The sequence below is a fragment of the Pan paniscus genome, chromosome X (genome assembly GCF_029289425.2).
Source record: "Pan paniscus chromosome X, NHGRI_mPanPan1-v2.0_pri, whole genome shotgun sequence".
Lineage (NCBI taxonomy): Eukaryota > Metazoa > Chordata > Mammalia > Primates > Hominidae > Pan > Pan paniscus.
In genome coordinates this window covers 123,891,474-123,916,388 of record NC_073272.2, presented here as the reverse complement: position 1 = coordinate 123,916,388, position 24,915 = coordinate 123,891,474, and the positions used below count along the sequence as shown (strand labels likewise).

Below are 24,915 nucleotides of genomic sequence, written 5' to 3'. Positions count from 1 at the left end.
TGTGCCACTGCACTCCAGCCTGGATGACAGAGTGAAACAATGTCTCAAAAAAAAATTTATTGAACAGAAAAGGCACCTTCTTTTCCCCTTCTTAAACTCTTGCCTAACATCTGTCATTGTCTTTCCCTCTCTCCCTTGCCAACCCTTTCATGTCTACAGAATGTCCTTCATCATCCTGAGTGATACTGATACAGATGATATTGAAACTCAACTTCTTCATGGATTACTTGCTTTTCTTTGTGCACTTCCATCACTCTCCCATGTGCACACTGAAAGAGAACAGAATTAGATCTTTCAAATGAAGGCCACTATAAGTGAAATTCCCTGCCGGGACAGACTTGTGAGTTTTGTGAAGCTCTGTAGGGAATCAAGAAAATCTGAATTATAATAAGTTTGCTTGAATAAAGGGATCTCCCAGGGGAAAAAGAAAAGAAAGTTTATTTTAAAAGTTCTTGCCACCAAAGATGAAAATCTCACCACCTCCACCCCACCACACCCTCTCAATGTTTCCATGACTATGGAACTTATCTCACTGTCAAAGCAAAGAAAAGGTCTCTGGCCACACTCCAGATAATTCAGACACAAGGGCATGTGGTAGAAGGAAGGAGTGAGTTGCAGGTAAACAGCAAGACAGGGACGATGAAAGCTGTATATCTGAAATATTTGAAAACACATTTCTCAAGGGCCAGTAATACCAGTGTGCAGTAGGCACAAATAGGTGGGGAAAAAAGAGAGGTGAAGAAAGGATAAGAGAAGATTAGAGAGTGGACAGAAGATCAAACCGCAAATTAATGAGGCCCAGGGAGTAGTAGAATGGAACGAAAAATGTCATTTGGTGGCCCTTATGCCAAACATTTACTCTATCCTAATTGGTCATCATTAGTTTAACCAATTGAATCAACTATTTTCATAGTAACTATCAACTAATAGATTAGATGGCATTCAAAGCCATACCAACCAAACCTCCAGTGTATTTTCCCATTTTCTTTCACCATTCTCATGCCTGGACCACAACAATAGAGCAGCAATTTTAACTGCTCAGCAATGGGCTATTGCAGGAGTCCAAACATAAGTGTCCTAAATCAGCAATGTTTTGTTCTATTCATTTGAGCCACATGCACTCAGTCAAACCACGAGTCACAGCCAATTCCTCCCGCTGATCCAAAGGCTTATATTATAAGTGCAGAAATGGGAGTGCTTGTTAGTTCCTACAAGATAAAGAGGGAGCTCAATCTACATCAACCATAGCAGGAAGGCATTGTTAACTTAGCCACACTCTTCTCAAAGACCTCAATATGTCAATTACCTTAAATGTGAAAGTATTTAAATCAGAAAGTGATGACTACTGAATAAAAATGAGCAAACTTTCTACCAGACATGTTTATAAGCCTGGAACAATTATTCATATTTCTTCAGGAGTACAGAGGCATGTTTTACCAAAGTTCTCTGGACAATTGCCTAATTCACCTATTTTCCTTTGACTAAGAGTGTTCTAGTAGAAGGAGTATAGACAGTCCTGGGTGTGAGTCCATATTCTGCCATTTATTTGCAGTGAGACCTCAGACAAGTTAATTAAGGTCTCTGAGCCTGAGTTTCTCCACCAATAAAAAATGGGATAAAAACATGTAATGTCTCCTAAGGAGGTCATGTCAGTTAAATGAGAAAACACACATGAAGGAAGTTTCTTTTTTGAAAGGCACTTGCAACTATAAATTGTTGGAGCTGATCAGAAGTGAAAAAAGAGACCATATGGCATTACATGTAACCTTGGCTTTTATGTGTACATTTGCCATGTCAGTTAGGTAGGCATGTGGAAGGAAAGTGGCACAAACTTCAGTCTACATAGCAATCAAATTATGCTGTCACAGAGCATGAGATGGCAGGAAGAGTTGTTTAGACTCTGATTTGACAACAGCACCAAAAGCCATTTAAAAAGGCTTTTTTCAGAGTCCCTAGTGGCTCTCCACATTATTACTCACCTGTAAATGAGAGATCCATTAGAGTTTATGGCTGAATATTACATAATAATGCTAAATAAACACTATTTGTAGTTACCGGGTCTATATTTTAGAAAAATAACATTTCGTTCTGAATCATTTATTCTGCTCTCCTCTGAAAGATGGTAATACAGAAAAAAATGTTAAATCTTTTTTTTCTATTTCTTGACCCAAATGAAGGTTCTGTATAATTTTGGATTCAGTACTAGATGTAAAAACTGACACTAGAATTTTGGAGCTGGTTAATTATTCCTCCTTATGAAGGCTAATTAAATAAATGACCCAATTGTTGATTAAGTGGCCTCTCTTTTTTAATGTGAAAGCACTTGGAAAAGTGTGAAGTGCTTTACAAATAAAAGAGATGATGTAAGATGTTAATTGGCATCTTCATGAAGTATTTTCTGTTGATTCATCATACACTTGCTAAAATGGGAGGACACAAGAACCAAGTAAGTCTGCAAGGTGGTTTTTCTGATTTTGAATATCTGTAGTTGACAGTCTCTAATTTAAATGCATTTTTGCATAATGTTATTTATTGCTTATGCAACCCAGACCTAGTCTCCTGGCTCTGTCAAATGCAGAAAAACACCTTCTGGAACGGCAAAGGAGAGCCAAACCTTTCTCTAATCCTTTAATAGAGGATGCAAGAGACAAAATCAGGCCTTTAGGGTAGACTGTTCTTCATAATTATACCAATATATAAAGTCAGTAAAGCTTAATGGTATGGGAATACAGACTGCCTGGGTTTAAATCCTAGATCCACCACTTGCTAGGTGTGTGCCCCTGGGAAAAAATTCTGTATCTGTAAATGGGGGTGATAATGTTACTTTCCCCATAGGGAGGTTGTGAGAATTTAATGTGGTAATATGCATAAATCACTTAGCAAAGTGTTTGGCTCATAAGCGTTCAATAGATTATTATTTTATCATTATTATTATTACTATTACTAGTAATAGTAGTAGTAGTAGTAGTATTTGACCTTCTGCTCACAAAAGAGAATTGAACTGATAGCTTACAAAACTAAAAGGGACCAAGAAGTTTAGAACTGATAGAGAAATTGTATAATCTTCCTTTCTGTCCTTTTCACATAGGTGTACCTTTTACAGAGAGGCATATATCTGTCTGTAGGTGAGTGTGATGGGCTGTAGCAAACATGTTCCAGAGACTGGTCTTAACCTGCTGTGACCTTCCCAGAATGTTTTGTCTCCCTAGTGCTGATGTGAAGCTCTGTCTAGATCACTTAATGAATGTTCACTATAGTCATTGAATGGTGCCCCAAATACTTCATCTTCTTTCTACTTTCACATACTGTTGTGATGACTATGGAGCTGAGGCTGGAATGTAGTATGAGTTTTATACATCTGTGAATGTAAGACGTTAGATCATCCTCTATCTCTTTGAAATCAAGCAGTAAAAAAGCAGCTCATTCAGTGGGTGGCCTGCAGCCATTCTAGGTGGGTCAATTTCACACACACACAAAAATAAATATTAGAGTACATAAGAAAGAAGACAGAGTTTATCTAGGTCACTATGAAGAATATGACTTTCCCAAGACAAAACAAAAAGGCTCCCAGCTAAGTGGGAAGTCAAAAGGAAAGAAGCTGATCTATCATAAGAAGAAAGCAGCGTCCTAGGATTTTTGAAGCAAGTTTGGTCTATGAATTTTTTCATCTAACTAATGACTTCTGTTTTTATCAAGATATTCAAGTTTCCAACACATCTATCAGTTTTCTTAAGTCTATTATATATATATAAAAAAACAAATTTAACAAAATGATAAACTGGGAGAAACAATGCAATGAGATTATCCGCAGAGTTCATTTAAATATTGTATCCTTTCTCCAAATTTATTTAAACCTTTTTTTAACTGTTTTTCAGGCCTGCATCTCTTAGGTAAAATCACAATATAATAACCTGTTATCAGAGATATTTCCATTGCTCCCTCCAAAGTGACAGCTCAGGTTGTTTATATAAGTAGAGGACAGCAGGCCAACATCCTCAGCTCCAGCATATCCAAATTCTGCTGAAATGTCTGCACACAAGCAAATAGCCAAAGTTGTCAGGGGCCTTAAAATAAAAGTCAAGTACCGTGCTCAATGCTATATCGAAAACATAATTTATCACATAAATAAAACTCCCTCAGCAGTGTCCTCTTTCCACACAAAGGACAATGGCACGTTAGCTCTTATTAAAACTATTAAGCACCAGAGGAAAAGCATCTTCAAAGTTCAGGGCAAGTCACAAGATGCAAGGCTTGCAAACCTGCTTTTGAACCACTCAGTCTTCCACACATTTTGCTCAGCAGGTGCCATGACCTGAGGTGAACCTGAAGCTCTCTAAGATACAGAAATATCTAAGATACTTCTGTATCTCTCTAAGATACAGAAGACCTACGATAGTGTATTGCTGTTCCTCTATCCTTGTGTGTGGGTTGATGTTGTGAATACTAGTCAAGATTCAGTCAGAGGCCAGGCACAGTGGCTCAAGCCTGTAATCCCACCACTTTGGGAGGCCAAGGCAAGCAGATCACCTGATGCCAGGAGTTCGAGAAGTAAATTCAGTGGTTAGTGTCTTCAGGTTCTAGGGATAACATCCTGTGCTGAGTCCCAATGCAAGCCAGTTGGCCTAACTAAATTTCAGACTACACTGTACCTTTAAACCTACTCCCACTCTCTATTAATTATGAGAGGGGAAAGTGCACGAATCAGTGCCAACCCCTCTTTATCAAATGGAAATACAACTCAAAGAGAAAGTTATTTGGCTGTCAGCAAGAGTGCCATCTTTTCATGCAAAAGTTGGTGTGTTTGGAAAAGTAAACATGGGGACATATAAAATGTTACCAACAGGCTACACCTGTTGAAACGTGTTTATCTTGAGATACATAACAAAGAGCAGGGGTTCATCTGGCGCATCTCAAAACACACTTCCAACTCCAAATCAATGAGAAGAGGATTCTGAAGGAGTAATTGCAATGTCTGACAAGAAAACTAGCAAGAGTGAATAGAAAAGAAATTTAATAGTAAATATCTAATGTATTACTGTTAACAATTGAGCACATAGGAAATGTTGTCACGGGGCAACTTCATGAACCATTTGGTACAGAATTGTGTCTCCGAATAACATGGGAGAGTCACATGATCGACCATGAAATCATTCTCAAAAATTGCAAGAATGAGAAGTTTCTAGAGAATAATGACATAAACATGGCATTTCCAGAGTCAGAGAAGCTCTGGATAAAATCATTCACAACCAACTTTATAACATCCAAGCACAGTGGATTTCTGGACTTTCATAGCAAAGTCTCTGGGGCCAAAATAGTCCTTGCTGCTTCCAGTTCACCTTTACTAGTTTTCTGTTACCACTGACCTACAATAGTGTATTGCTGTTCCTATATCCTTGTATGTGGGTTAATGTTGTGAATGTTAGTCAAGATGCAGTCAGAGGCCGGGCGCAGTGGCTCATGCCTGTAATCCCAGCACTTTGGGAGGCCAAGGCGGGCAGATCATTTGAGGTCAGGAGTTCAAGACCAACCTGGCCAACATGGCAAAACCCCGTCTCTACAAAAAAAAAAAAAAAAAAAAAAAAAAAATTAGCCGAGCATGGTGGGTGCCTGTAATTCCAGCTACTTGGGAGGCTGAGGCACGAGAATTGCTTGAACCCAGGAGGCGTAGGTTGCAGTGAGCCGAAATCGCGCCACTGCACTCCAGCCTGGGGGATAGAGCAAGACTCAGTCTCAAAAAAAAAAAAAAAAAAAAAAAAAGATGCAGTCAGAAAAACAGAAAGTACATTCGTTATTTTAACAGAGAGGATTTAATATAGAGAATGTGATGTACAGATGTTACAGGGTCGGGAAAAAACAAGAGATAGAGATAATATCTGTAGGAAGTGGCCACCATCTCTCCGACTGGGGAAACAAAGGGAAGAGGTTGGGGTTGTCAGAACCTAGAAAGTTGGAGAATTTGCTCCATGGAGGTAGGACCTAGTCCTCTGAGAAGAAGATGCCAGCTAGCCCCATCTCTACTAAAAATACAAAAAATTAGCTGGGCGTGGTGGCGGGCGCCTGTAGTCCCAGCTACTCAGGAGGCTGAGGCAGGAGAATGGCGTGAACCTGGGAAGCGGAGCTTGCAGTGAGCTGGGATCATGCCACTGCACTCCAGCCTGGGCGACAGAGTGAGACTCCGTCTCAAAAAAAAAAAAAAAAAAAAAGAAGATGCCAGCTGGTTGCTTCTGGTGCCTCTGAGGCAGCATAATGAGACTGATTCTCAGGGTAGGGAAAGGAGCTGGAAGTGCAGCCAGGTACTGCTTCCAGGATGAAGGGCTACTGTTGAGATGACACTGACAGGAACAGAAAGCAAGCAGGAAGGATCAAGTCCCTTCTCCCTCCTTTAGCTTCTCAGAATCTCTTTATTTTCCATATTGTCAGGACCTATCAGAAATCTAGCTGGCAAAAGAAAAATGTAGATTGCCGAGTCCCAACCCCAGCATCACAAAGCAGCATCTTTAAAGGGGTGAGTTGGGAGCTGTGAGACAGTAGCTTAATAACTAGCACACTGTGCAATGAGGTGTTAGATTTTCATGTCATTGTTGCTGCTGGAGTCACTCAGATATGCTTACAGTTTAGATGAAACATTAATTAGAGTGGACTGTTTGTCACAGAGGATTTCATCATTACTGAATCTGTAAGAACCTGTTATTGGGAGACCTCAGCCAGATTTGCTGTTCGTGAGGGTGATTTTGCCTCCCCTTTTATTGAAGCTCAGATACTCACTATTCATCACCATTTTTTGCTTTTGTTCAGGCTTAAGTCTATAGCCCGCATGCTTCCTTAAATGATTCTGTACACATGGTAAGTGGTCAGGTGGCCAATCTCCAGAGTTCTAGAAGCATGAAGCTTGAGCTGGGCCATCTGTTGAGTGAGTGCAGTTTTGTATTACACACAGGGAAGTGGTGGGCAAAACCCGGAAGCACACTGGAGGCCTAATGAAAATACCACCAGTTAAATCTTCCCTCTAAATGTTCATTAGGCCATCTGCTCTTATTAGTGTCCCTATCATTTGGAAACATTACAGAGTTAAGATGAGAGAGACAATCTGTGGAATTCTAGTATAACTTGAAATGAACTTTTGAGTAGAACAATCATGAGTTGTGATGCTTACCTTCCCATTCAGAGCCCAGCCCACTTATAGCTTAACATCTCCATGGTGAAAATTTTTAATAGTTTCTTCCTGAAATATTATAACAGAAAGAAGGGTTAGCAGTAGCTACAGAAATGAAAACATAATCTCAGAGTGGCTGATCAATGAAATCAGACCATTTCATAAAAGCTGTGCAGTCATACTTCTGGCCTGTAAATTGCTTTAGGTGCCAAAGGGAATTGGAAGCTTGGTCTGTCCTGTCAAGCCAATACTATAATATTAACAACCTGCAACAAACAAGTTTCTGCAACTTCTCAGCAGAAACAAATTGCAGAATGATTCCAGGGGCTTCTTTATAAGTCTCTGGCTCCTATGCAAGCAAAGCCTTGGATCTCAAGAGGACAAGAGTCTCACTTCCTACTGTGTTAAGACCAGCAGAGGTCCTGTCCTTACTCTGAATTATCTCAGACTTCATGGGCTCATCACGCAGCCTCAAATTTGATTTCTTATTACCTTGAACTGTGTACTCTGATTGCCTCTCCTTCTGCATGTGTATCCCCCACAGTGCTAGATATACAGTAGATATTTAATGAATTCATGTAAAATTAAATTAAAATAGAGACTCAAAATAAAAAAACATAGTAACATTTTCATATTCCTCTTCCCACCCCCAGAAGGGCTGAGAGGGTTCAGTTCTTTAGCTGTAATGATAAAACCCGAGAAACAGAGATACAAACAGTAAATCGGCAAGTAGCATCATGTAAGTAGCATCATGTACAATATGTTCTCCTTACAATAACAATCAAATTTACAAACAAATTAGCTGTGGAGTCTGAAGGACATTCTGTAGTTTTCACACTGGGCCTTCATCTCCTGCTGATAGATGACTTTGACTGTAAATTGAAAACTGGAAGTGGTTAAACATTCTGTGTATTCACAAGTGCCATTTCCAAAATTGAGGCTTCAGAGAGGAGATGCAAGAAAGGGTCGACAGAAACTCAGAGCAATTATGCCTGTTATTAAGATGAGGTAGTGGCAATTACACAGCAGACTCAGAGAGAGTGTGTACGTGCTGATTGTTCTGAGGCAGCCTGTAAGAACAAACTTTTATGGTACCCATCAGGCATTGGGTCTCTAGAGGAAGTGAAGATTTTCAGCCACTCCTTCAGTATGCTTTTGGACAGGACTTATGGCCCCAGGAACTATCTTAGGAGGAATATATGCTTTTTTCTTAATGAGCTTCAAGGAAACCCTTATATAATAGAGTGGTGTCTTTCACTGTTTCTTTCCTCTAGGATAAAAATTCTCAAGCATTTTGGTCTCAGGACCCCTTTGCATTTCTAAAAATTGTTGGGGGCCCCAACGAGCTATTTGTTTGTTGGTTTTATCCTATGAATATTTACCTTATTAGAAAATAAAAGTGTGATTTTTTTTAAACTGAAGAAACACTAGCCTGAGGTAGCCTCTGGAAAGCCCCACTGTACACACATGATAAAGTACAAAATGCACATAATATTATTTGAAAAATAGTTTTGACCTCATAGACTTTCTGAAAGAGACTTGGGAATTCCCAGACTCCCCAGACCAAAATGGAAATACCATATTTCCTAAATTCTAAGACACCATGGACTATAAGACATAACATCAATTCGATATCTTTGGGTAATGGGGAGAAATGTACCATCAAACATACACATTGACTATAAGATACATCTTCACTTCAGAAAAGTTAAAATATGGAGGCAGTGGGAAATGCATTTCTTAAAATTGAGGTATTTATGGCAATTTACACTAACCTCAGTGGGTCTCTGGAAACCCAGATTTACTGACACAAACATGTTGATGAGAAATAGTTTTTCTTAGAGCCTATTTGCATGTTATAATTTTTTAAATGCTTTCATGGACTAAAAACATTACTGTCAATGAAGCACTAATATTTTCATTCAACAAACGTTTGCCAGCTTAATGCCAGATACTAGGAAAACAAAAATAAAAGAGTTCTCATCTTTGCCGTCAAAAACTCATAGGCCTGGTAGAGAACATAGGAAGACAAACAAGTATTTTAGAATAAGAGAGAAGTACTGGATCTAAATGAAGGAGTCATGGAGCTGGAAGAGCTTGAAGTACCCAAAGATGGAGCCCTAGGTATTCAAGAATGCTTGAGGTTAATCATTAGGTTTAAGCAATTAGTCATCCTCTTAACAAAGGGCTGCCCTAGTGGACTTTGCTACATGCATCAGTCTCTTTCAGACTTAATTTATTTCAATTTAGTTTAATTTAATTTTCCAATCATAGGTGATTCATCCAGAGGTGTAAAACTAGAAATCTGTTAGACCAGTTTGAATGTAATGTTGTAGTGAGTAACTCCAGTCAAGACCAAAGCCTAACAGAGCACTGTCTTCCCTGTGATTAGATTCAACCAAGAATAACAGAAAACCCTAACATGACAGTGATGTAAGCAAGAGAGCAGCCAGGCTAGATGTGTGGTTTAGGGCTGAGATGGCAGCTCCGCAGTGTCATCTGGGTTCCAGGTTTCTGTAGCCACTCTAACACATAACTTCCATTTTCAAGGCCACCTCATGGTCCATGACATCTGCTAGAACTCTCACTGGTATATCCACATTGCAGAATGGAAGAAAGGGCAAGAAGAGCTTCCTTCCAGTTGGGTCAGCTCTCCTTAAGCAGCCTTTTTAAGTATCTATTTGTAAGTGTGGGTGCTTCCACACTTCCTCTTACATATTATTGCCTGGAACTTCACTTGACTACAGATAATTGCAAATAAGGCTGGAATGTCTTCTATTCTAAACAGCAATGTACTCAGATTCAAAAACAGAGTTGGCTGGGTGTGGTGGCTCATGCCTGTAATCCTAGCACTTTGGGAGGCCGAGGTGGGTGGATCACCTGAGGTCAGGAGTTCAAGACCAGTCTGGCCAACATGGCAAAACCCCATCTCTACTAAAAATACAAATAAAAATAAAAATAAAAAAATAGCTAGTTGTGGTGGTGCATACCTGTAGTCCCAGCTACTCAGGAGGCTTAGGCAGTAGAATTGCTTGAACCTGGGAGGCAGAGGTTGCAGTGAGCTGAGATCATGCCACTGCACGCCAGCCTGGGTGACAGAGCAAGACTCTGTCTCAAACAAACAAACAAACAAACAAACAAATAAATAAATAAACTGGGAGTGTAATCAGGAGGAAAGAGTGAATATAAGAATAGGCCTAGAACCAGCAGTCTCTGCCACAGGAATTTTAGGAACCACAAATTTAACGTTTTGTTTTGACCCTGATATTGTCTGAGCTTCTTCAAATTTATAAATAGGAGAGAAAATCCATCTAGATAAAGCTTGGTTTTCTACAGTTAGAAAACATGATGACACCTAAAAGAGCGATGGCCCTTATTGATCTTGCTTGCAAAAAGTGGAAATTATTAGAAGATGAAATATACTAGGACTACTTTGGAAGTTTTGCTTTGTTTGGTTTGGTTTTGCTTTGCTTTGTTTTCCCCACTTCCAACATGTTTTAGGAACATTGGGAGAGATGCAATTTAATCTATATCCTCTGCAGTAGAATAATTCTCAAGATCAGCCAAATTGTTACTTTTGATTAGATTGATCCTAGCTATTCATTTGCAATGAACAATGCAACGTAAGTGTCAGTTACTCTAATTGGGAAGCCATGGAAACAGACCATGCCAATGCATTTGACCAAAGGTTGAGAGGTTCTTCAAACTCTCCAGCCATTATGCAGAGAGACACAAGAGTGTGTATCTAAGATAATGGGAAATAATTTGCCCTGTTGACAAGGCCATGTAATCTTGGTGTATTTCATCTTCTAATAATTTCCACTTTTTAAAAGCAAGATCAATAAAGGCCATCACTCTTAAAGGTGTCATCATGCTTTCCAAGTGCAAAAAACCAAACTCTCTCCAGATGGCTTTTTCCCTCTTTTATACATTTGAAGAAGCTCAGAGAGTATCAGTGTCAAGAAATGAGAAGACCATTTGAAAACTGACAAAAAGTGATGCTAACAATCTGGAGTTGTCAGCTTTTAGAAGTGCGGAAAAATCTAACATGGAGCTGGCATAACACCTGGCAGAGAGCACTCAGTCCTGTCACTGTATCTTCCCCAGGGCTGGCATACTACAGAAGAGATAATCATACGCTTCCTGGAAATTCCTACTGAAGAGGACTCACAGATCAAAATCAAACAGAGTCATTTTTTAAATGAGCCACAAGGCTCCCAGTGTAGTAAAGGAGGGAGATTAGAAGTGTCATGGTTGAAATGGGGAGGCAGGACCTTTTGGGAAACAACTGGTTACTTCAGCACACTTGAACTTTGGGAAAAGAAATTATTAGCACTTGGTGACAATTGTAAAATATAGTAACAGTCATGATATGTTTTTGAGCACTTCCATAAATGTTAACTTCTTAAAATGAATAAACTGGAACAGAAATAGTCTACTGCTCTATGCCACTAACAACCCCTTGTACATACTGGAAGATGAAGGAAATGAAGTCAGCAAAAGACTATAAACATTATGAGGGGAGGAATCTAGTCTATCCTGACTGAAGTTGGCTCCTTAGTGCCTAGCATGGTACCTAACATGAGATAAATAGACATTTATTGACAGAAGAAAGGAAATCAATTAAGGTAGCGTTTTCTGTAGCTGGAATTGTACCAAGAGTACTGTTACAGTTAACAGTGGGGAGTTCAAGTAATAAGCTAAAATATTAGCCATGAAATTGGCTGACAGATATATATGAGATAATATATCCCAATACCAGCCAAATATTTCTTGGAAGACATATAGCTTAGAAAGATTCTCAAGGAATGGAATAGATAAACAAGGAGGAAATGACTGGTGACATAGAATCAAGAGAAACCTTGAAAGCATGACTATATGATTAAACTTAAGAGTTTATGAACTAGCCAAGGAACAGAACAATAGACAGGGACCAGCACAAATACACACATGTCCCATAATTTTCAAAAATAGCTAGCCTCTACAAAGCTCTTTTAATGTACCAAGCACTGTGCTAGATGGTCTATGTGTTTTTTCCTATCTAATTCCAATAATAATTTTTGAAAAGATAGTGTTACTATATTCAATTTGTAAATGAGGAAACAGAAGCTCAGATAGGTTAACTGATTCGTGCCAAGGTCACAGGGATAGCAAATGACACAGATGGAATTTTCAACTCCAGAAATCTTAACTCGTGAGCCTGAGGTCCTAACTACTTCCTTCTAGTGCATTGAAGCCTTTTTCTAGGGAGAGAGTACATAGCTTTCATCAGATTCTCAAATGGATGAGTAAATCAAAAAAGTATGAGAAGCAGTGTCCCAGACTCCAAGTTCCATGAAGGCAGGGACTATGTCTATCTGGATCAGGACCCAGATATCTGTCAGATGGTTGGATAAAAGGATATATTAAGGGATGGATGTACCAATGAATGGCTGTCCTCCAAATTGGTTATCCTGCATCTAGTCTGGTCTCCTTCCAGCCTGTCCCCCAAAATGCAGCCTAAGTAATCTTTCTAAAATACTAATCTGATCATGTCAGCTCTCCACTTTAAAGTGGAGACTCCTCAACACACACAGTTTAAGTCTAAAGCTATCAGCATATACCACTCTCCATGACTTAATCCGGTGATTCTCAGCAAGAAACATTTTTGCCCCTCAAGGGACATTTTGCAATGTCTGGAGGTATTTTCAGTTGCCACAACTGGGGGTCAGGTGCTACTGGCACCTAATGTGTAAAAGTCAGGGATGCTGCTAAACATCCTACAATGCACAGGACTGGCACCACCTGACAACAGAGCCTCAGTGGAGGAACCTGGACCTAGTCCTAGCAAACATTTAGAACTCATTCACCACTACCACCTACCTTATTTTATGCCTAAGAAATCCCAGACAGCAGTTAGTTCCTTCACTCTCATATGATTTCATGCTTCTGTACTTTTGTTCATTCTTTTCCCTCTGCCAAGATCACCCTTCCCACCTTGCTTTTTCTCAATACCTTTGCTTCATCCTTCAAAATTAAGTTTACATTTCTCTTCTAGGAATCTTGCCCCAAACTCCCTCCATTGTGTTTCCATGTCATTCTGGGCATACATCTATCATGGTACTCATGACACTTAACCACATTATGTTAAATTATCTATTTCTGTATCTGCCTTGAAGTAATCAAGAGCAGAAATCTGTTTGTTTACCTTTATAACATAGTGCCTGGCACGTGGTCAAAACTCATAAAGCATTGAACTGAAAGATAATAGATGACAAAGAAAAAGATAAATCACTCAACTCATAAAAAGTCTTGACCTTCACAGCCAAAGAGAGAAACCTTTAGGTTGATTCAAAAGGGGATAAGGGGAGGCCAGATTTGGTGAGACAAGAATGAAGAAACATGTCCAGTCTTGGGAATGACGAATCAGATGGCATAGGGGCTAAAAGCACATATCTGAAAGTGGAGATGTTAATAGTTTTTCTCAGGTAATTTTTATATCAAGTGGTAAACCATATGAAGTACCTGACACCCAGCAGGCATTCAGTAAACAGTAGTCACTTCTATTAATGGCTCAGATGACTGGGCCTGTAATTTCATCTGTTATTGATTACGTAACAGTTCAAAGGAAGGGGCAGCACCTATTCACATTTTAGAAGTCAATTTAAAGCAAAATATTAAGTCAATAATAGTGCAGGTGATGTAGGGGTGAGGCAAAACTCATAAAGGTGGCACAGGGACAATTGAAGTCTGGGAAACACAGTTGAAAAGGAGCTACATTGAATGGTAACTGGGCCAGGTTCCTCCTAGCTCTAAAGGTCTATGACTATAAAACTGTTATTACTATTAATACCACTTGCTATCCCTTACTATGTGCCAGGCACTGGGCTAAGCAACTTACACCATTATCTCATTTAATCCACACAATAACTTTACAAGTAGATATACTATCACTAGCCTCCTTGTTTTGTTACAGATGAGGAAACCAGAGACTCGTAGAATATACCTCATTTGCCAAGGGTTACATACTAATAAGGGTGGGAACCAGGACTCAAACTGTTAGAGGGAGCCCAAGTATACAAATGGTGGTTTGAGCATACAGTATGGGATTAGGCTTATACATAATTTAGACATTTTCCAGTTTAGTCTAACCAAGGGATTATATTTAGATATTGCTTTTAAACATGAATTTCTCCGTATAGGATTCTGCTGCTTTATAAATTGCTACTTAGGTCAAAATTAGCTGGATCTCTAAACCAATCATGGGACTGGTTGACCTGAGAGTCAACTCCCTTCAAGGCAAGTTTTCAATTAGCAGAGGAAGACGTAGTGCTGTCAAAGGTTGACATCCTGACCAAGAGCTCCTTTATGCTCAGGGTTATTTCTCAGGGAAGGTTGTTGGGAGATAGGCACATTCCACCAGCTGGCGGCTACACAAGTGACCTTTAATGCTAGTTTAGCTTAAATGCATTTTGACATTTCAAACAAATTAATGTATTTTTACAAGGTGTGGCAACCACCACAAATGAGGCCAAATAGTTTGCCTGTAGGTTGGGTCACTAGGCAGAGTTTACAGAGCTTTGCTGCTGCTCTTCAATCTCTGTTCCCACCCCCCCAAAAAAGAAGTGTTTATTTACCCCAAGAAATCATTTGGACAAATGGTAGCAGCAATTGGGGGCCAACCTTAGCCCCACCTTAGTATCATATAATTCTAGGGTCTCTCTGCAACTAGTAGATACTAATTCTAACTGTCACAATCAGCTCAAAGACTCCATTCCTTATATTAAGCTGTATGTTATGAAAATGTCTTGGTAGTAAATACAGTATTTCTGTTGTGTGAGCATAAGGCACCAGTTCCTTGAAAACTTACCTGGCAATAGGAGTATTTAACATGAGAAGGACATAAAAGGAACTGACAAGCTACGAGAGGTGAAGAGGTCCAGCTTCTGAAAAGGCAGACTCTCAACTACTAAGTAGCCACACATCTTTCATCTGTGGAGATTGCATAGACAAGCTGCCCGGCCAAATCAAATGGGAATTAAAGGGAATCTGAGTAGTTTGTATAGAAAATGGCTCAGAAGCACAAAGGACACTTTAGTCACAGGAAGATGCCGGAGGGTGACTTATTCCATGGAAAAGAAAACAAACAGACAAAATAGCTGGTGTATTTTTGAGGCAAAATTAAATATAATAAACATGACACCAATCGTATTGGTTTAAATCTGGTTGGGTGAGTTGGAGAATTTAACAGCTTATTTCCCAACTACCAGCCTTTATCTCAGAGGCAGCCTTGATGGCTAAAAACAGAATCTGAAACATGCTTCTTCTCTGGCTTCTGCCAGGTGTGTGCTGTCCCCAGCCTCTGCCCTGGCCTCGGCTCCCAGAGTGGGGATAATTAGAACGTCATTTCTGCCAGGTTTGTTTTTTCTGGGTCACTGACTTGAGACTCAATCAAAATGGGAGTGTTGTACGGAAATGAATTCATTTCCTCTTCCTCAGCCAGCCCCAGCTAATTTCCTGGGGGACTATGCTCCGTAGGACCAGTGCACACAGACAGCTTCTGGACAAGCATGATAGTGTATAGAGGTCCAAGGCAGGGGCACACAGTGGAGGAGTCAGCGCCCTCCAAAGCAGCAGGCGTTCACTCTCCCTCTCAGTGGCAGGGCACTGACATGCAAAGGCCTCAGACAGACATGCTGAGGAACACATCACCGCAAACTGCTCTGGGAGCTGTTAAGGCTGGTGTTTAATGTTTATCCGATGGCCTCAGTCTGAAAGGCTCTGTAGAACATGCATAACACAAGCTCAGCTTTATACCCCATTAGCACTCAAATTCCTAGCTGCACAGAAGCATCTGGTACTGACCAGAGAAGGCCAGTCTATGTGGATAGAGGTGGAAGGCACACAGAAACATAGAAACAGAATGAGGCTGCTGGATGTATGGGAGAGACTCAGACATGGGCAAAGAGCCCCACATGGTGCAGTAGAGGAGGTCAAAGACAACCTTTGTCCTCTTCACAACATCACCAGTTGCCCTCCCTAATGAGACACAATTAGAAGAAAGGCCTTATCTCAAATTGACCTTTATCCACTTCATTACTGATTGCTTGTAAGCCTCTTTGAGCTGGGGAAGTAGTAGGCCGCAGAATGCAATGACAGCTCATACCTTGTTTTCAGACTTTCAGATTCCACAAGGAAAACAAAGCCTTCTGTGGGCTTTCACTCAAAGCAAAAAAGAAAAGTGGCTACATTACTGTTACTATTTTGGCCATGAATGGGACTTTTTTTCTGCCTTTAGCCTAAAAGAAAAGAAATAGAGAACAAGTGAGTGGTAGGGTGGGGAAGGGTGTGGAACACAGTTCCCTGAGAAACACCCAGGGATAAATAGTTACTGTCAAGGAGATGTCAGGGTAGGCATTGAATCAACTCCTGTGTCTAGAAAGGAACTAAGGTGAAGCCATGTTTGGCTAGCCTGCATGTCTCCAGTGCCTAGCACATCTCTTGGCACAAGGCACACCAAACACACACACACACACACACACACACACACACACACACACACACACCAGTCCTTTTGCTTCCAACTCTTTAACATGTCTCAAATCCATCTGCTTTTCTCCATACCCATTGTTGCCATCCCAGTTCAGGCACCATAATCCCTAACTTGGGCCCGTGCAGGAGCCCCCTAAATGCCTGCCTCCCTCCTATCTCGCCTCCTTCTCTAATATGGTCTGGACAGCAGCCAGGATGATCTGTCTAGAACCCAAATATGACTATCTCACACCCCTACTTAAAGCCCTTCAGTGGCTTCCCACAGCCATCAAAACAAAACTGGACATGTGCTTCCCTCTATTACCCAATGTTTTAGTCTGTTTTTTGTTGCTATAACAGAATATCACAGACTGGGTAATTTATGAAGAAAAACATTTATTTAGCTCTTGGTTCTGAAGGCTGGGAAGTCCAAGAGCATGGCACTGGCAGCTGGTGAGGGCATTTTTGCTGCATCATAACATGGTGGAATGGCATCATATGGCAAGAGGACAAAAACATGCCAGCTCGAGTCTGTCTTCCTCTTCTTATAAAGCCACCAGTCCCATCATGGGGACCCCACCCTTATGACCTTATCTAATCCTAATTATCTTTCAAACAGAGAAATGCAAATCAAAACCACAATGAGATATCATCTCACCCCAGTTGGAATGGCTGTTATCAGAATGACAAAAAAAAAAAAGCTGGTGAGTTGCAGAGAAAGGAAAATGTAAATTAGTACAGCCATTATGGAAAACAATATGGAGTTTCCTCAAAAAATTAAAAATAGAACTGTTATGATTCAGAAAAGTAAAGGAAATCAGTATGTCAAAGAGATAGCTGCACTATTTGCAACAGCTAAGACATGAACTCAACCTAAGTGTCTATCGACAGATGAATGGATAAAGAAAATGTGGTACATATACACTGTGGAGTACTACTTAGCAACAAAAAAGAACAAAATTCTGTCATTTGTGGCAACATAAATGAGCTTGGAGGACACCGTATTAATCCATTCTTATACTGCTGTAAAGAAATACCTGAGACTGGGTAATTTATAAAGAAAAGAGGTTTCATTGGCTCACGGTTTCACAGGCTGTACAAGAAGCATGATTCTGGCATCTGCTTGGCTTCTAGGGAGGCCTCAGGAAACTTACAATCATAGCCAAGGTGAAGGGGAGCTGGCACCTCACATGGCCAGAGCAGGAGGAAGAGAGAGAGAAGGGGAAGGTGCTACACACTTTTAAACAACCCCGTCTCATGAGAACTCACTATACAGTACCGAGGGGGGACAGTACTAAATCAGTCATAAGAACTTCACCCCCATGATCCAGTCACTTTCCACCAGGACCCACTTCCAACACTGGGGATTACAATTGAACATGATATTTGGGCAGGAACACAGATCCAAACCATATCAGACACTACGTTAAGTGAAATAAGCCAGGCACAGAAAGATAAATACCCCATGTTCTCACTCATATATGGAAGCTAAAAAGGTTGACCTCATAAAAGCAGAAAGTAGAATAGTGGTTACTAGAGGTTGGGAAGGTGGACAGGGATAGCCAGAGGTTGCTTAATGGATATAAAAATACCACTAAGTAGGAAGACTAAGTTCTAGTGTTCTAGAGCATTATAGAGTGACTATAATAAACAACAACTTGTTATATATTTTCAAATAGCTGCAAGAGTGGATTTTAAACGTTCTTAACACAAAGAAATGATAAATGCTTGAGGTGATGGATATGGCCCCACCTCCAAATGCCATCAACATATGAATTTGAGGATTAAGTTTCCAACACATGATATTTGGGGGACACATTCAAACCAGAGCACCTGATATATTAGTCTGCTAGGGCAGCCATACAAAATACTATAGACTGAATGGCTTAAACAACAGAAATGTATTTTCTCATACTTCTGGAGGCTAGAAATCTAAGATCAAGGTGTTGGTGAGTTTAGTTTCTTCTGAGGTGTCTCTCTTTGGCTTGCAGGTGGCTGCTTTCTAGCTGTGTCCTCATATAGTCATCCCTCTGTGCGTAAGCATTCCTGGTATCTCTTCCTCTTATTGGAGAGACATCAGTCCTGTTGGATTAGATCCCCACCCTTATGATCTCATGTAATCTAAACTACCTCTTTGAAGGCCCTGTCTACAAATACAGTCACACTGGGGGTTAGGGCTTCAACATATGAAGTTGGGGAGGACACAATTTAGTCCATAACACCTGGCCTCATCCCTCAGGTCTCCCTCACACCCAGCCTATTATTAGTCTTACTGAATTAGTTTTAGTAACCTGGATGGGCCACGCTGTCTTTAACCTCTGGACTTTCACCCATGCTTTTCCCAGTACCCAGATTTTCCTCAACTCTGATGCCCCTCCCCCCTCAACTTCCACCCAATTCTTCTCCTACTGTTCATTTCAGACCTTACTTAGGTACCACCTGCTCTGGGAATATCTTGCCTCCTGACTCCTAGTCCAGGTGAAGTGCTATCTTATCCCCTCTGTTGCCTTCTTTTCATAACATGGAGAGTAATTGTCTAATGGTTCCTCTGAGGGCTCTACTATACCACAAATCATTTGAGGACAGAGGCCGTGTCGTAGTCATTTTTGAGCCCCCAAAGCTTAGCACAAGGCTTAACCCAGAGAAAGGTACTCAGCGAATACTCAGTGAAAGAAAAAAACAACCTGTTTCTTTGCTAAAAAGGGGAACCTATGGAGTGAACCAGGTCAAGCTAAGTAAGCAGTGTGCTACACCCCAGGATTCTAAATCAACAGCTGACGAACTGTACCTGAGTGTTCCACAAAGTGGATGCTAGGTCTATGCTAATAGCAGGTCCTGTTGCAAAAGGTTGCTCATTGAGTAAAATCTGGCTTCTCTGGCATTCTGTCACCCAGAAACCTGTATGACTTTGCTCTCCTATACATCTACAGGACAGTGAGAGAGATTTGAGTATCATAGCTACCGGAATTCCTACAGCAATGATCCTCAGAATCACCTTGGCAAAACACAGATGTTTGGGTCCCCACCTCCAGGGTTTCTGATTCAATAGATCTAGGGTGGTACCTGAGAATTTGCATTTCTCACAAGTTCCCAGATAATACTGTTGCTGCTGATCCAGAGAACACACTTTGAAAACCTCTACTCTAAATGATCCTTCTGAAATTATTGGAAAAAATTACATTATATTGTAAATGGCATAAATGATAAGTACGTTTACCAGAACATGTGATTAACCATCCTCCCCCTGCCCTCCACTTTCCGAGACATCACCAATGTTGCTAAAATTCATAAGACGGGGGAAACAATACACCAATTTTTTTTTCTTTTTTCAAGTTAAAACTGTCCATGGAAAGACATGGTAACCTAATGGTATGTGTTCTGTTCGTTTCACAGGTGCGATTAGAGTGGCCAACAGACCTTGCAGTAAATCCTATGGACAATTCATTGTATGTCTTGGATAACAACATTGTGCTGCAAATTTCTGAGAACAGGCGTGTGCGGATCATCGCAGGACGCCCCATTCACTGCCAGGTGCCAGGCATCGATCATTTCCTGGTCAGCAAGGTAGCAATTCATTCCACTCTAGAGTCAGCGAGGGCCATCAGTGTCTCCCACAGCGGGCTGCTCTTCATAGCTGAAACAGACGAGAGGAAAGTAAACCGCATTCAGCAAGTAACCACCAATGGGGAGATCTCCATCATCGCTGGTGCCCCCACTGACTGTGACTGCAAAATTGATCCAAACTGTGACTGTTTTTCAGGTATGACCCTTTTAGCAATTCACCAGCTCCCCCTCTCTGTTTTGAAAAGAAAAACGTGCCCCAGTAAAGTCAAAAGGAAAAGGAAAAGCAAAGTGTTACTTGCAAACATTGGTATGAGCTAGTGGAGAAAGCAATGGATTAGGAGTCAGATCACCTACTTGTTCTCACAACTAACTCACTGAGTGACCCTAGCAAAGCTGCAAGATCTCTTCATGACTCATTTGCTTCATTTGTTTAATAAAGATGGCATTGTCTCAGTTATATCACCTTGCTATTCTGAGGATAAACTAGTGTAATAAAAATGTTTAGACTCTTAAAAAGTTGAGACCACTATACAAATGAAAGATCATGATATTATTAAATATTTGTACTTTAGAGAAAGGAAAACTAGGTAAAACCCACATTTACTGGTTTAGCTGAGGAAAAAATTACTTCCCCGTAAGTGGTTGGTTTTCAGATTAAAAGCATGTGCTATTTGAGACTCAGAGGGACTAAGAACAGACTGTCTTTGGGATAGATGAGCAAAATTAAATCTGGCAATGGAGAGTTCTCAGGACATTGGTCTGCTAGATACATTGCTTTTTAAAAAGCTAAGACTTTCTCAATAACCCATAGTGAAGTTTTCTTCTAATCGAAATTGGAAAAAAAAAAAAAAGAGCCTTCTCCCCAAAACATGTAGTGGATATCTCAGATGGCAAATGGTCCTCTTAATGTCAACAGATACAATTATTGCTGGGATGTGGAAATCCCTCCATACTACACGCAGTGCTATTAAACTGTTCATCCAGGCCCGAATGGTTCTCTTAACCTTTGCCTTTCCTTAGGCCAGAGGAGTCAGGAGTGAGCAATTTGGTCAATATGACTTTTGATCAATATTTCCAATGTTTTCTTCGACAATTAGTTTTATAGATATTTTGCTAATTTGTGTCTTTCGGTCAAAGCAAATCTAATGTTTATTCCAGGTATCAAATTTGATGTTCTGAATCATTGTTGTACTTATAGACTTAGTGTACTTTGACAGTGTGACAGTGGGAATTAACAGAAGAAAGGGCATCTAGGCACAGTAGGACTGGAAAGTCCTGAAACAGATCCTGAAAGCATTGACAGGCATAACTCTCAGATTTCCAGCCAAATTTTGTGTGGCTATCATTATTTGCAGTTCTTGTTTCTTATAATACAATAGATTCTGAACAGCAGGATTGAGGATTTCACAAAATTGGTGTAACTGAGATAATTAGATCTTACTGTTCATCTGCAGTGGTACTGACTCAAGAATTACAATCTTTTGAATAATAGGCTTCATATTTTTCAGAGAGGGAATACAGAGAATGTTGGTTCACTGATTGTTTCCTTTAAAATGATTCTTGATGCACAGAGCTTTATGTCTGTGGTATGTTCATGTAAATGCTTATGATGCCAATTGTTAAAATCAAGTCTTTCTCCCACAGGTGATGGTGGCTATGCCAAAGATGCAAAGATGAAAGCCCCTTCCTCCTTAGCAGTGTCGCCTGATGGTACCCTCTATGTGGCAGACCTCGGAAATGTTCGAATTCGTACCATCAGCAGGAACCAAGCCCACCTGAATGACATGAACATTTATGAGATTGCTTCACCCGCTGATCAGGAACTGTACCAGTTCACTGTAAATGGAACCCACCTACACACCCTGAACTTGATAACAAGGGACTATGTTTATAACTTCACCTACAATTCTGAAGGTGACTTGGGCGCAATTACCAGCAGCAATGGCAATTCAGTGCACATTCGCCGTGATGCAGGCGGAATGCCGCTATGGCTTGTGGTGCCTGGCGGACAAGTATACTGGCTGACTATAAGCAGCAATGGAGTCCTGAAAAGAGTGTCAGCCCAAGGCTATAATCTGGCCTTAATGACCTATCCAGGAAACACAGGGCTTCTGGCTACCAAAAGTAACGAAAATGGATGGACAACCGTTTATGAGTAAGTTTCTAATTCTTGACATGGGCTTTGTTAGGTTTTTATTTGAAATTGTATTATACTGGGAAAATGCCTTAGTAATTGCTGAGTGTTGCATGCTGTTTTCTCCTAACAACCACCATTTTAAGAAATGAAAAGTCAAGGAGAAAATTTTACCTAATTCCTACAGTTCAGACCCATTTTTCCAGAGCAGTTTGCAGAGCATAATAATAAAAACTTAGACTGCATCAAGGAAGACTCAAGTGTGGCACTGCAGGAGACAGGAATGAGGTAGAAGTACAAGTACTCAAGAAATTTACAACATCCCTGGGAAGATAAGGTACAATTTCATTTAAATAACAAAACTGTAGTTCTAAAGCAGCAAAGAAGCAGTGTGACTTAACAACTATTTATTGAGCCCTGTGGGGTTTAATGAATGAATAAATGAATGTATGCCCAGCCCAGCCCAACTCAGTATAAGTTGCTGTGGGAGGTAAGAGAGAAGTTCAGATATAAGAAGTGGACCCTGGAAAGCAGGGGAATAATTATGTGGGGCAAATGCTGAATAGGAGAGGCTCCATTCCATTGGCTGCTTCTGTAAAAGGAAGAGCCAAATGCTCTGTACGGGATTGGGCTTCCTCAGGGTCCCTGCACAAGTTGAATAATCCAGCACATTTTGGCATTTATAGACTGGAACTGTGATAACTTTGTTTAATGGGGAAGTAACACAAAATGTGTCTGACAGCAAGCTACTAGGAGGTGCCGTAACACGGAAATAGAGACCATTGTCCTTGCCTTGTAAGGCACGGATGACCTTGTTTGCAAGTAAGCCCATCTAGAAAGCTGGTCTTTTGGCACTCGGGAAGCATTTTCCCCACAAAAGGAATTCCTGAGTTTTTTACCAGTATACTGAGTGAGCTAATCCATGGAATCTGAATTCAGAGTCTGGAATGGCATCAAAGTTGAAGAATGTGAGAAGTGGAGATGTTAAAGTATAAGGGGTTCCAAGTGTGACTATTTTGGGAGGATATAGAGAATATGTCCAGTCCCATGAAAGCCTCTTGAAGAAAGGGACAAAACAATTGGCCTTCAAGTTTTGGATCATTTTCCAAAGAAATGCCATCTGTACAAAAGAGCCAGACAGCTATTTTGGTTTCACTTAGAAAAATGTATTCAGTTGTTTCTGTTGCAAGTCTTCCTCTGTTTTTTGAAAGTAATTCTCTTCCGTCTTAATAAGAGTAATAAAAGCTACGGTTAGCTAAAGATTTACTAAGTGCCAGGTACTGGGCTAGGTAATTTACATATGTGACTTTATTTGATCCCCATAATAACATGGGATAGGTGCCCCTAAGTATGCCCACTTTATGGATGAGAAAACTGAAGGACAAAATAGTTAACTTGTCCTGATTCACATAAATACCCAGGATTCAACCAGCAAGAGCCTGTGTTTTTAAATATACTACCCTTAGAAAAGATAAAATTTCTAATGAGAAGTTTTAATGTCTTTTTTAAAAACTCAAGCCGGATCACACTGCAGCTGAAATTAGGCAAACAACTATTTTGAAAGCTAATGGTGGAATTCAGTCCCCCAGCAAGAAATGGCTGAAGTATTAACTAGTTTTCAAAAGAACCAGTTCAACCATCCATGTATTTATTCAACAAATACATGAGCACCTACTACATACCATACAATGTTCTAGGTGCTGGGGATATAGCTATGAATAAAACAGATAAAAATCCCTACTTTTATGGAACTTATACTGTACTGGAGGAAGATGAGGAAGGTGTATACAATTTCAAATGGTGATAAGTTCTATGGAGAAAAATCTAGTAAAGTAAGGGAGATCAAGTGGGTGGAGCAGAAGAGGTTTTTATTTCAGATTGGGTGGACAGGAAAGGCCTCACCAAGAAAGAAGGTGACTTTTACATAAAGATCTGTAGGAGATGAGAGCAAGCCATATGAATATCTGGGGGCTGCGGGGTGGTATGAGGGGTATTCCAGGCAAAGGGAAGAGCAAGTATAAATGCCCTGCAGCAGGAGCAAGCCTGACACATTCAAGGAAGAGTAAGGCAGCCATTGTGATGGAAGTGGAATGAGTAAGGTTAATGAGGACATGAAATCAATTAAGTAACCAGAACTACTTCATGTAGGGCCTTGTAGGCCACTGTAAAGACTTTGAATTTTACTCTAAGAAGTGGAGCCACTGGAGAGTTTTGAGTAAAGAAGTGATATAAGCCAACTTTCATTTTTTAAAAAATCACTCTGTATTAAAAATGGACTGTGTAGTGGAAACAGGGGAACCTAACTGGGAAGCAGGAGGAACTATTGCAATAATGCAGGCAAAAGATGATGACTTGGACCAGGGAGTTGGGCCAGTAAGAGGTGCTAAAATTCTGAATACATTTTGACAGTAGAGCTATCAGGACTTATAGAGAGATTGAGTATTGAGTGTGGGAGAAAGAGGGGTCAGAGATACCTCCAAAGGTTTTGGCCTGAGCAACTGGTTTTCATTTACCAAGAGGGGAAGACTATACAAGGAACATATTATACTGGAAG

At 40.4% G+C, this 24,915-nt stretch overlaps 1 protein-coding gene across 1 annotated transcript in view; it reads left to right on the top strand.

Moving 5' to 3' along the window:
* Positions 1-24,915, top strand: part of TENM1 (teneurin transmembrane protein 1) — a 334,457-nt gene that overhangs the window by 268,650 nt on the left and 40,892 nt on the right. The window contains exons 20-21 of the mRNA XM_034950131.4: positions 20,057-20,423; positions 21,872-22,382. Coding sequence (XP_034806022.2) covers positions 20,057-20,423; positions 21,872-22,382 — 878 coding nt within the window. The remainder of the gene's footprint in view (positions 1-20,056; positions 20,424-21,871; positions 22,383-24,915) is intronic.